The following is a 13,710-nucleotide window of genomic DNA, read 5'->3' on the forward strand; positions in this document are numbered from 1 at the left end:
ACATTTTACTGTTTCACTTGTATTTGTCTGCCTCCTGAATGTGCTCTTCAGTTAAATTAGGAACAACAGAGAACATTTCACAGCAGTAATTCACTTCTTGGATGTTTGACTATGTTTCTAGTCCAGTTCCTCAGCAGTGCAGCAAGAAAATCCCCAAAACCAAGCCCTTGGTATTAATTGTGCTGCAATTAGATCAGTCTGAGGGAAAAATCTGGCTCTCAGGTTCATTTCTTGGTAGTGTATTTTAATCTTCTGTGGAGCCTGCAACCAGCTGCTGTGGCTATCAGGCCTAATGCAGTTAGCTGAGTAATTGTGGAGACTTGCATTCACTTCCTGCTAAGACGGTAATTTCATGATAATTACCAAAGACAGACTCCTTTTAGGAGATCTGTAGGGAAAACAGCTCTTGGATGAGAAAAGACACTTTTTGGAAACCCCTCCTTGATCTTAGCATATACTCAGTTTACTTCATGCTAAGGAAGAATAATACCAGGGAGAAAGACCCAAGAAGTGAATTTCAAATCCCATAAGAATGATTATGATAACTCAAAACTAATACATTCACAGGGAAGTAAGTTCAAAATAATTTTTGCCTCTGCTTACTTAGGTTAAAAAACCAAGTAGTTCTTATTTGTCTTTTTGTTTTATTTCCCTCTTTCTCCTTCTAACTGAAAAGAGTAAGTATAAAGGCACTATTTCAGGAACACAAGCATTAATTATGAATTTTCAGAAATTTCAAGTATCATTAACTTTGTTGAACAGTGATTTTTGCTGCTGCCCATGCATTGCCATTTTCCATTGCACTCTGGAGCTACTGCTCTGGTGCAACAAAAACTGCAGCAAAGTGGGGTTGTCCCAGTGGCAGTGCTGGTGTGTACCTGGAGAAACAGATGCTGCCCCTGTTAATCTCTTGCTCAAGGCATAGGAAAATGGATGCAAGATAAACACACAGCCACACAAGACTTGGAGAAGTTAATTTCATGTCTAGTGCTGCCAGTGACTTAATAGTTTTAACTCACGTTGTTTAATTAGCCTCTGTTTCCTCATTTGTGAAACATTAATCCAGCAGAGGTAACAAGGTGTCTGTGGCTTTTCCAAAGCTGCTCTGGAAATACTCACAAAATGTCTTGTTTGAAAATGTATGCAAAATAGAATCTTGGATGTACTTACAGTTTCTTTTTGGGAGACCCAGAGAAGAGGCTCAGTCGACAAAATCTCTTCTTGAAGAGCCGCTCTCGCTTTTTTCGGCCGTGCTTCCCCTCTCCTGTGCTTTCTTCTGTCCGTTCCTTCTTTCCTTTGTGCCAGCTCATTTTATCTGTCATACCAACAGCACCTGCTTAGCTGGAAGCAGAAGTCTGAGTCTGAAGACCTCTGCTTTGCTGGGTTGTACCTGGTGAAGTCTGGATCTGCTGCTTTACAGACCTGAGAGGTCCCGGGCACGCAGGAGTTCAGTGGAGATCACTGAGCAGCTGCTTTCCATCAGATGAAGCAAATACCTGCTCTGAAAAATCCTGCAAGCACAAAGTGACTCTGGATAGTCTTGCTCTATTCCAGATAATTATGGAAAGTAGGCTTGGACATTAAATAGAATGAATATTTCCCTCTGCATGCTCTCTTTCATGATTGAGGAGTTCCTTAAACCAAGAGCAGAGGCAGCTTGTTTGACACAAGCCAAGAGCCAGGAGCCAGGGAAACAGCTTTGTGCAGGGACCAGAAGCAGTGAAATAAATGTGAGATGGAACAAATGCTGCTAGGCAAAAACAGACCCCTGAAAAGATGAAGAAACAGCTGGGGATTTTAGTCAAGGCTTGGAAATTGGTTCCTTTTTCTTTTGATAAAGCAGTTGATTAGCCCGCATTTCCGCGTTGCAATGCTTTGTCTCCAAGAATTATCCCTTTGGCCTCTCTGATCGAATTAGTCCCTCTGCTCCACATTTCATATTTGGTAATTGCGTTAACTTTTGGTTGCTTGGCTTGGAGGGTCATGCTCCCCCCCTCCTCTGTCTGTTGTCTTGTTCCTGCCTGCTACAAATATTTCCCACAAATCTTCTAAATCAAACCACACAAAGGCTTAAAAACAAAATTGGCAATCATTTTTAACTTTTCTTCTTTTACTCTTCTTCTCCCTCCTCAGCCCCTCACAGACTTGTAAGCAGAGTTCCCTGTACCCAGTTTTTACCACAGGGACACAAAAAAGGCAGGAGGGAGTGGGCCTCACTGTGCAAATGCTTGGCAGGATCACACCTGCAAAGTTTTCAAAATTATCCATTAATACACATTAACAAGGAACTGTGAATCCCTTGAAGGAGCACAGAGCATCACACCTTGCTACTCAGGCTTGGTAATGAGCTACTCAGGGTTTTAACAGAACCCAGGTAAGCTGGACCTGGATCTCTCAGAGAAATGGCAGAAAAGACATGTTTGAGAGGAATTAGAAATGCTTCACTGACCTGTAAAAGGAAGTTATCACTAAAGCACTAATATGCTGTGAAGGAATGAATAGAAGTTGTGAGTGAAAAAAATTACGCACCCCACAAATACAGACTTGAGGTTTTCATTTGTGACAAAATAATCTGCAAATGCAAGACCCATTTTAGGCAAGCAGTGGTGCTGAAGTGAAGCTCTGCAGAACAGATCACCTGTGGCTAATAGAGGCAGCAACTGGGCAGGCAGGCATCTGCCTTGCTTCTGAGAAGTGAGCTGCAAAGGCTGGGTCATTCAGTACCAATTCCACTTTTCTAAAAAGTCAAGAGAAGAAAACAAGCCATATAAAATAAACATGTAGAACTTGGTGACAAAGGATTGAAGATACTTGGAACAGATCTTTTCTTAATCCTTTCAGACAATAGTTTCTGGAAAAAAATGTAATTTGCATTTGTATAGTGTTTAATTTCTCTTTTAAAGATTAATTTTTCTGGCTATGCTGAGTTTCCAGTGGCATAAGTTTTGAAGATTTAGGGGGAATTCCTCCTATACTTTGTTTAAATGCATTGCCAGATCAGAAGATTTGAAAATGCAGCATTTGAATAATTGATTTATTTGCCTTGCTTTTCTTTTCTGCTTCAATCTTGCGAAACTTAATTACCATTGCTTTCTATAAACCAATTAACTGCTCCCCTCTTTCTTATTTGGCACTAATGGTGTTTTGTTTTGTGAGCCAAAGCAACCAGTACCAGTGTTACTGTGGCTGGCCCTGAGATTTACTCTATTGTAAGGGTACTCTATAAAGCTATGGACTACACGATGGCTCTTCTGAGTGGGGATCCTACTTGCAGATGCATGAGAAAATACATTTCCCTCAGGTGAAGATCATGTAACAGCAGTGCATAACATTTTCAGGAGCCTCAGCATTCTATCTCCAGGTTGCCCCTAGATAATTATAAGCAAGCTCTAGCACCTGCGAGACTCCAGATGCCAGAATTGGTTTCCACTGATGATGGTGGTTGGTTGGCTTTCATTCTGGAACATCCTCAGCAGTGTATTGGTGGCTCTGAAACTGCCTTCATAAACAAAATTTTGCTTCAGGGCAAAATACAAATTATGGATGGGGTAAAAACCCGAGAGTTTACAAAGCAGACTGATTGTTTTCCATACCTAAGAGGGGCAGGATGAAGATGTAGGAAGTTATTTTCCAAAAGTGGAGCATTTCCATAGCCATCCCTCCAACTGCACCAGCCCTGATCCTGCTGTTGTTGTTACACCAAACAGAGTAAGAGGGAAAATCTCTGTGGCAGTGCAAACAGACAGAGCAAAAGATGCCAGACAGGAAAGGAGTTCCAGAGAAAGTACCTGAATAGCAGCTGGGGGACAATTTCTCTGTGGCGCCAGGATGCAGATTTTCTGATTCAGCTCTGTGACTTAAATGAAATTGAAGCTGTTTTTACTCATTCTGGTCATATTAGTTTTGCCACCACAGGGTGTCTCTGCATCTCTTCTAACACCAAAGGCTTTGGTGGCCTTTAGTGGCAGTCTCCAAGCTCCAAGGCTATAGGAAATGTCCCCCAGATCAGCTGTGGATTTTCCTCAGAATCGTGAGCCTTCTTGGATTGGAATGGTGATGCCTTCCTTAGCTGGTAGGAAATTCTGGTTTTAGCAGCTACAGTGCAATGATGCTGTTTAATTTGGTTTAGAGAACTCTCTGGTACCACTCTGGAGGAAGCCACGGCCAGATGATCTGGGGCACTGGTGTAGCTTCAGCTGATTCTGCCCTGTGCTCACAAGGTCTGAGGTGTTTTCCCTGTAGTGGAATGCTTCTGCTAATTTCTGATTTCTAATCTTCCTGGCTGCCATTTCACCTTTATGCTTGTGTGGATATTTTCTGTTCCCCTTCAATCAGGATAACGGTGGCCTGGGGTCAGCACAAACACTGTATCATTTGCTGTGGATACTTTGTATAATAAAACATTTCAAACATTTCAATGTGTTGGATTTGGAGTCTTCCAGGTTTTTGGTTTGGTTTTTTTTGTTGTTGTTTTGGTTTTTTTTGGTTGGGGTTTTTTTTTTTGTTTTTTTTTTTTTTTTTTTTTGAGACTTGTGAGCTTTGGTCTAGCACCAGCACTTGTTCCACCCTGCATGCAATAATGACTGGAGGTGAGACCACAGAAAGGGCAGAAAGTTCTGGTAGAAGGTCTCTCTGTCCCAGAAGCTCCTGGCCTCACAAGCCAGGCATGACTTGTTACTTTCTCAATCCTCAGGTGTGGCTTGGGTTTAAAGATGAAGGTGAGAATGTCCCTGGTGGCAGGTGGTGCCTGTGTTTGGTGCCAGCCTGAGTGTGGGTGCTGCTGTGGCATGACACAGATAGTCACATACATGTATCATATAAACAATCATATATATAATCTAGGACATAAATGTATCTTGTCTAGGATATCTGAAAAGTAAACTCTCCTCGGGAGGGAAGAGTTCCGGAGGAAGTCCAGATGAGAAATGCTGAGCTAAGTAACCTGGGGGTGGATAAAGCCTGAAGGTAGTTGGGAATCTCCTGGTTGTCATCAGGGCATACCAATTGATTGAAACTCCATCTTTACACAGAGAAAATACAGTTTGAAGTGCTTTCTACTTCCATCAGGAAAAGTTTCTATGGCCAGGCTCTCATGAGTGTGATATATGGGCAAAAAACCTAAGGCTCGAAGTGGTGCCCAAAATGTCAAAGTGGCATTTATTCATTCACGCAGACAATTGGCTCCAGCACAAGAGACAGAATCCAGTGGCAGGAGGTATGAGGAGTCTTTAATGCAGTGAGCAAGCTCTCAGGCAGCAGAGGAGAAGGGAGAGGCTTCTGTGACTGTCACTCTGAGGAGTTCCATTCTTCCCCAGGGAGCTGGATCCCTTCAGAGCTGACAGCCCATGGCTTACATCTGAGTCAGGCTGTGATAACACCTGAGCCTGGATTTGGGCAATAGCTGGGCGTCCTGATGTCTGGGCTGTGGGTGCTGTTACATTCCCTGGCTACATTCTGCATGAAAATCTCAGCTGGTTGATAACAAGCGGAGAAATTGGGATTGATGCCTTGCTCACTCCCAGTAACTGGGGTGCCTTTGCCTATTGCTTTGAGGAACAATTCACCTTTTCTTAGATTTCCACATCAGAAAACACAGATTTGATCTGATGACACTGCTGCACTTTATTCCCAACAGGCACCCCAAGATTTGAGGTCTAGGTACCTAGCAAAGCTACTTGCCTTACCCAAATACCTGCTTTGAATGGCCAGTGCTGGCTGCCGCTGACACCCATGAAAAATTAGTGAAGGCAGCGACAGGTGAGGCATCTTTTCACAAATGAACAAGGTATCGTTGGGGCAGCAGTGTTAAATGCCACTTCTTAAAGAACCATGGAGACTTTCTTATTCCTTCACCTCTGTTTAGAGTATGTGAAGGCCTTGGTTTGCATGCAGAGGAACATGTGCTATTTCAGAGTTTCAGTTCTGCACAGGGAAATGGGGCATGCCAGGGAGGTGCTGATGTTCATGGAGGGTGAGGCTGGGTGCCTGGATTGAGGGTGAGTGTGAGGTGATGTCTAAACCAGAAGCAAGGGCTGTACTTCCTCTGAGACATAACCTTTCCAGAATCAGTGCTTGATCTGGTAGCTTATCTGTCTCTGGATTTGCTCTGTGGGTTTTCATCCACAAGTGGATGAAACGACACGCGCGACAGCGTGGGCTCGAACGGCAGCACCTTCCGTCATTCTCTTCCTTTTCAAAATGTTTCTTTCTAGCGAGGAGAGGCAGAAAGAGGGTGGTTAGAGAAACCCTCCGCGGTTTCCACCTGACCCCCGCAGGCTGCCGGCCGCAGCGCGCCCACTCCGGTGACCACACCCAGCGCTGTCCCCGGCGCTGCGGGCAGGGGCCGGGGCTGCCCCCGCTGCCGGCTCCGGGAGCGCTCCCGCGGCCAGGAGGGTGTGGAGGGGGCACTCCGAGCCTCGCCTCTGCTCCCAGCCTGTGATGCGAGGCGCAGGCATGCTCAGTAGCCGGTGCCTACCCCTCCTCTCCCAACAACAGTGCCTACAACAGTAGGAGCCGGCTGGCAGCAGGCGCGGAGCCGAAAGCCATCTTTGCTGGAGAGGGAGCCAGCGCAGCCCGCTCGCCCCCCGCTCGCCCCCCGCTCGCCATGTGAGTACCGGCCGGAGGGCTGCGGGGACCTGGGCACCCTGCTGGCCCTACCGCAGAGCACCGGGGTCACTCGTGCCGCCGGGGGTGGACACGGGCCGGGGGTGGACACGGGCCGGGGATGGACACGGGCCGGGGATGGACACGGGCCGGGGATGGACACGGACACGGACACGGACACGGGCCGGGGATGGACACGGACACGGACACGGACACGGGCCGGGGATGGACACGGACACGGGCCGGGGATGGACACGGGCCGGGGATGGACACGGACACGGACACGGACACGGGCCGGGGATGGACACGGACACGGGCCGGGGATGGACACGGGCCGGGGATGGACACGGACACGGGCCGGGGATGGACGCGGCTGCCAGGGCGGGGGCTCGGCAGGTGCCGCGCTCGGAGCTGCGGCAGCACCGCCCGTCGGACCCGCTGCTGCTGCTGCTGCACCTGAGCGCACGGATGGGCTCTCTCCGTGTTTATCCAGCAGCCCGGGGGTTACTGACACGTTTCTAGTCGGATTCATGCTGAAAAGGGAAGGCTGGGCCAAGATCTTCAACAGGTTCGAGTCAGGGTGGTTCAATTGCATGAGTCACCCAGCGCTGCTGCTCCCCGGCAAACGGGTCCTGTTTGTTTTCCGTGGCTAATGAAATGTTCTCTCGCAGACGGAGGCTGTCTGATCAGTCCAGCCTCACCTTCTCCAGTGCCAATGGCTTCCTGTCAGCAGTGCTTGATAGTAATCTGTTCCTTCTTGTTCCCATCTCTCCAAATACCTGTTCCAAGTTTTTACATGGAGCATTAATGGAAGCATTAACGTTCCCTGCTAGGCACGACGAAAGCCCCCAAGTCCATTCTGAAAGCAGGAGTGTGCTGAGGTAAATAGGAATTGATCAGGCCCTTCTTCATTCACAAAAGGATTCAGGCAGCCGAATGCATCATTTTACTATTGCCTCAATTCATTGCTCGTTCCCAGTGACCCTTAAGGGAGAGCCCGGGGAGATGTCTCAAACAAACAGGCATTTGTGCGGGTACTGGGTGATCCTGTAGGAACTGGAGCTTGGTTGATTCAGAGAACACGAGGAGTGCAGACTGTCTTGGAAATCTGTGATTAAATTGCTTTAAAAATATTTCCAATAACCAACTGTTCTTCAGGAGGCATTTTCAAAATAGAGTCTGCAATCACATGTTCTGAAATGTTAGCTTTTTCCTTTAATGCTGTTTCCTATATAATATCTCAGACAAGAAGCTTTTTTTCGTGTTGTCCAAAATATTTCTAAAGCAAGGAACTCCTTGGAATTAAAAAAAACCAAAACTTTCTAATAGAAGATTCCTTATGCAAACACCGAAGCCTGTCAGTTAAAGGCAGTTCATTGTAGGCTCCTGTTGCCTAGCTGTGTTTCTGTTGAGCCAGATGATGACATCAAACACTTTTATTTGTACGTGAGCTGTTCTTCAATGATTAATATATGAGTTTGCTGCTGCAGTTCTATACAATCTGAGCTGTTCTGACACTAAGCAATAATCAGATGATGTTTAACATAATCTGTGTGTGTTTCAGTCTTGCTGTATGTAGGTTTTCATGAAGTAGGAAGGGTAATACTGATATAACTTGGTCATACTTCTTCTGTGGGGGCTGTACATCAGACTGTTGACAAAAATTAGAGGAAAATGTGAAAGCAGTTTTTGTTTAATTTAGCCAAATGGACTTTCAGTTTGATAATCGAAAGAAAATCAAGACAAACAAGCACTTTGTCATTGGCAGTGTCAGTTGGCTTCCGTTTCACTGCCAGATGTTGTAATGAAATCTTTCTTTGAACAACTCCATGGATGTCTTGTCCCAGTAGCTGCTGAGCTACTGATGAACCACAGAGGTGAGTGTGGGTTAGCTCCTGCCTTGCAGCAGCAGCTGGAGTAGCCTGGCTATCAGAGCCAGCTGCTGGTGAGCACCAAATGCCCTCTGGAGGTGCCTTCTCCTGCTGTGCCACCTGTGGGAGTGCTGGGCTCCTCCTGTGCCTGTCCAGACCTGCACTGACACTCACAGTGCTGTGACTTCACTGCTGGGATAAAGATCTGCCCTGGGCCAGGTGCCAGCCCCACCCATCCCCGTGTGCTGTCCCCTGCAGCAGCTTGCAGGGTTTGCTCAGGGAAGGGTACAGGGGTGTGCCAAGGTATTCCCAGAATGCTTTCCCACTTTCCAGCTTAGGAAAAGGTCTCCAGCTGGGGAAGTGTCTGAACCTCAGGAGAGTTCTTGGTATTTCATGACTCCTGGCAGGCTTTGTTCTCTCAGTAAGGTGTCCAGTTGCTCAGTTTGTAGTGTCCTGGGGTGAGGAGCTCTGCAGTTGGACCATACAGGTGTGGAAGCTGCTCCCTGTTGGTTTGGAGCTGACACGGAGCAGGTTCTGCCGGATCTCATTCTTGTATTGGAAACCAGAGAACAGTGTTCCTTATTCACCATGTTTTCTGTGACCCATGGCTGTGTATCACCCCAGCAGACCTGCATGATCCACATCAGGTGGGAATCTGTCCCCGTGGTCTCTCACAGTGAGCACAACCCAGGGCAGGTGACATCCATCCATGGAAGAGAACTTTGGCCTTAACGAAGGCAGAGGAGGGGAAGCTGTAACATCAAAAGGCTGAATGAAAGGAGGACATATAAGGTATTTAAAGCAAGAACAGAGAAAGGTTAGACCTGCCAGTAGAGCTGGGAAAGATTTTCCAGGTGTGAGGAAGAGCACGCAAACTCAATTGGAGGAGATGTGAGAAGCAGTGAAGGACAAAATGGTGCTCAGAGTTGAGGTGCTCCTGAGCTTTGTTCCCTGCTGGAAAACAGGCCAAGAGCAGCAGGTGGAGTGGTGGCTTTGTCTCGTTTACAATGGTCACAGCTCAATGTGTAATTCCATACAATGGCAGCCCAAGGCATCGTGTCATCTGCTGTTCAGCCAGGTCAGTGGCCAGGCTGCAGGGTGCCTCTGGTTGCATTAATCCAGTACCAAGGGGCTCCATTGCAGGGGACACCTTCTGTGAGACAGCAGCAAAGCACCTGGCTCCCCCCAGGGCAAAATCCTATCTCATTCCCCAGGCAGCAGTTAGAGCTTCTTAAAAAAATTATTCTTGTGCCTGTTTTAGAGCAGCAAGGAGGGGCTGGGTGGGATTAAAATGGTTCCAGCAGTAGCAGTGAGTCTGTTCTGGTTGAATGTCTGTTTAGTTTCTCTGAGGAGAATGTCATGACTATTGTCTCCTGTTGTTTGTAGAGCAGTACTTAGCCCTGCTTTTGTGGGCATAATTTTATAAAACTTGTCAAAATCTCCCTGCCCTTTTCTTGTACTAATCAGCAGAGACAAACTATTCGGTATAATCCTGTTCACAGTCCTGATCCACCGCTTGCAGGGAGTTCAGTGCCTTACAGAAGTGCATACAGCCCGGGCATGTCCTAGGGAAGTCCAACAAGCACGAAATGGAGGGATACACGTTCAGAGTGCTGCAGCTGTTCCATGCTGTGCCTGTTCCCTCAGAAATGTGTTCCACAAAACTCCGTAAATCCATTGTGCAGGAAGATGGCAGTCCCTGGAGCTCTCAGGGTTTCATACCTGGTGGCCAGCTGCCTCAGACCCAGCCAGCCAAGGTCAGGAGTGACATTTGCTGGCCTTCTGCCTCCTCCTGCAGCCAGCCAGAGGGATGATGGCTTGAGACTGGTTCACACAACCATGGCTGTGGAGCTGCTCTTCTCATCTAAGGGATGTAATGGAGCTTGTAGTGAAAATAACCAGGCTGTTCTCAGAGCAGCAGGGCTGGGTACACTGGAAAAGGATGTTGAGAAGTGCAAAGCACCCCATTTTCAGCACAGTCCTGACCCGCATGCTGGTTCTGAGGCTCACAGCTCTTAGTAAGAGCCTTGAAGTCAGGTCGTTCGGAGTAGGAGCTGCTACTTAATCTGCTGCCTGGAGACATGACCAGGGGGATTCATGTGTTTTATTCATTGTTGGCTTCCCCTGACTTGCTCTCATGTGGCATCATGCACACACATGTGCTGTGTGCATGACGCCACATGGGATGTACTGCCACAGCTTCATGTACTGCAATAGAAATAAATGCTTCCAGCTCACATGAAGTGTTATTCCTTATACACTCAACTTGCCATTTGGAGCAAGGGTGGCCCAAGTAGGTCCTAAATCTTTTGGATATTTGGGTGATGAATGTTTGAAAGTGTAGAGATAAAATTGTGTGGTGTCTTGAGGGCCTCAGCCAAGGAAGTAATCTCAGAAAGGGAGCTAATGGGAAGGATATGTGCCAAGTACAGGCAAAGATTATGTGTCCTAATAAACATTCTTCCAAGCAGGCTGATATGAAGTAGATGAAACCCAAATACACGTAGTTTGGAGGTCCCTTTCCTTGTGACTTAGCTCTCCTTCGTTCTGCTGTGCGTCACTGCAGCTTGTTCCCCTTGACTCCCAGCATTTTTCATTGGTAGTTCCAGCTGCGGGGTGACTCACAGGACACTGAGAGCGGCTGCAGCAGCAGATGAATTGGTCTGGCAAAGGAACACTTCTCCTTCTTCAGGAACTACTTCCATAATTAATGTCTTCCTGAAGAATCAGTGATCAGGCTGTGGAGCACCCGGCAAAGCCGTGTTTGTGTGCAGGTGTGTAGAGAATGTTCCTGGGTGGGGCATGGACAGGCCGGGCTGAGGGAAGGAGAGAAATGGATCCAGTGTTCTCTCTCTCCTCGACTGCCACTGGGCTTTCTACCAAGTAGCCACGTCCAGGGAGAAAGGGTGGAAGGTGGGAAAAGAGAGAGCGACCAGTCCAACAAACTCTCAGTTCTGTGCATTCGAGTCGTTAACCACCAGACAAAGAAATCAGAAGTGCTGAACACCGACGTGCTCCTCTGCCACCCTTTGGGGGATGCAGAACCCCTGGAAGCTGCTCCCTGACAGCCTTAGCCAAGTGTTTACAGCTCCAGCAGGAGCAGCACGGCAGTCACCAGCAAGTTCAGATCGACCAACCTGTTTGTTTTAAGCAATTGCAACTCAGAGAGAGAATATTCTCTCTCCTACGTCATTCACCACTCTCTGCTGTCATTATCCATAGCCATTACCTGCAATTAACCAGCCTGGGTTTCTGTAATGATGCAATTCCCTTTTTCCCTGTCTGTGGTTGAGCACTCTAAACCCTCTTGCATTATTCACTGCAGAAGCATCAAGTGATTGCAAGGTGGTGCTTTTTTAACTGCTCAGCTATGACAACCTCGTGTTTTTTCAGTGTAAATTAGTGAGTAACTCATTGAAATAGAGCTGTCTGTACCTTTGCAAGTGTTTTGTTGGTTGCAGTTATATTGCTGCTTCTGTGCTGGGTGATATAATTAGAATGGGAGTTTCTGACCAAATAATCTGAATTAGGTGATCCACTTCCTTGATCTTTTTGGGTGAAAAAATTTATAATAAAAGTATTTATATTTCAGAATAAATGAGAGAAAAATTCAATATATCACGTGTTTTAACTTACACCTGGACTCAGTATCACAGCATCAAAATAGAACTCTTCTGGGAAGTAGAGGTTCTCCTATGATCACCTTTTAGAAGATAAACCCCACAATGTTTCAGGAGTTGTGTTTTGTTTAGTTTGGTTTTTGATTTTTTTTCAATACATTCTCATCTTTTTCATCTCTCCCTGCATTGTAGTGCACTTGCAGTGAAAGCCAGTAGATGTATGGTAAAGGTTTCCAATATGTGGCCACTGCAGGTTTGGAAGCACCAGAGAGCTGAAAGTTTGTGTTTGTGAGGGGTCTGTGCTGTGACCTTCACTGGAGGTTTCATTGCTCTGAAACCTGCTGAAACCACACAGAACTGCAACAACCTTTGCAAGCAGCTGGAGACAGAGCCAGACCTGCTGGGTGGTGGGAACCTCCCAGAGGCTGTGATGGGTCCTGTCCCATCCAATGGTCTCCATGTGCTGGAGTCTGAGCAGGCAAAAAAGTGTCCACAGAGTTCCCAAAACTCCTTATGTGATCTGGAAAAGAGCTGAAGAGAAGAAACACACCGTGATGAGTGCTGAAGTGAACTCTTCTTAGTGCTGGATAAGTGCTGGTTTTCTTTTAAGATGTTTACATAAGATCCAGGTGGGAATTTATATATTGAAATTTTAAAATTTTAATTGGTAATTGAAATTTGAAAAGTGACCAGCATTAAAATGCAGTCATCGTAGCAGAAGTGTTTTTTTCTTATTTCTTATTCTGGAAAATGTGTTGTTACAAAATTATCAAAACACTTCTTTGCATTCTAGGAAATGAAGTTGGAAAATTTGGTTTGAACTAACTTCTTGAAGGACTTCTTGCAGTGTCTGTGTTGAGGAGAGATGTTTTGAAAATTGTTTTGGGAGCTAATAAAAGATCTGACTGGATGGTGTCCTCAGCAAGTCCATCTAATGGGCTCTGCTTTGAGCAGATGGTTGCACTAGATAATCCCCAGAGGTTGCTTCCAACCTCATTGCTTCTCTGGTTCTGTTTGAAAAGGTCAGTCATAATTGAGTATGTTGGACTTAATTAAACTAACATTTGGCTGTTTCCCAAACATTCAAGATCTTGACGTTTCATCCGTGATAACTTTAATTTTCAACCCATTGGCAGTGGATGCCACAGAAATACCTCTGCTAGAATGGGAAAACATATGGTATTCAGGAAGGGAGGGAATGCAGGAGCTTGGAAAAATGCAGATCACTGGGATGCATTATTAAATTTGTCTTGAATGCAAAAGTTTTGTGTTCTTCCCACAGAGAACAAAACCCAGATTCTCTGCAAGTGAGCTTTCTGATCTTTCATCTCCAATGCAGGCTTCTCCAGCTCGGTGTCAGCTCCCAGCTCTCTACAAGTGTCTCACAAGACCTTGGCAGTCGGGGAAAAGCCACCGTGCTGTTCCCCTGTAAGTGCTGCCTCAGCAGAGCAGCGTGATCTGTTCAATAAAACCAAAAGTGTTCCTACCAAGCGAGAGTGTCCAGATCCATACCAGAGGAGAAGGAGATCTCCCTGCCCCCTGCAGCACACGAGGAGTTGCTCACAGCAGGCAGGGAGTGGTGCTGGCCAAGGCAGGAGGTGATGCCTGGGGCTGGC

General features: G+C 46.6%; 1 protein-coding gene across 2 annotated transcripts in view; it reads left to right on the forward strand.

Annotated features, from left to right (window-relative positions):
- LOC137480244 (vesicle-associated membrane protein 2-like) overlaps window positions 1-13,710 on the forward strand; it is a 258,919-nt gene that overhangs the window by 204,282 nt on the left and 40,927 nt on the right. Inside the window, exon 2 of one of the 2 annotated variants that reach the window (XM_068201308.1) lies at window positions 6,595-6,606. In XM_068201308.1, the coding sequence (XP_068057409.1) occupies window positions 6,605-6,606 (2 nt within the window). In that variant the 5' untranslated portion in view covers window positions 6,595-6,604. Of the gene's footprint in view, window positions 1-6,455; window positions 6,607-13,710 lie in introns of those variants that run through there. The other variant, XM_068201307.1, reaches the window with a different exon arrangement.

Source organism: Anomalospiza imberbis, chromosome 10, assembly GCF_031753505.1.
Source record: "Anomalospiza imberbis isolate Cuckoo-Finch-1a 21T00152 chromosome 10, ASM3175350v1, whole genome shotgun sequence".
NCBI classification, from domain to species: domain Eukaryota; kingdom Metazoa; phylum Chordata; class Aves; order Passeriformes; family Viduidae; genus Anomalospiza; species Anomalospiza imberbis.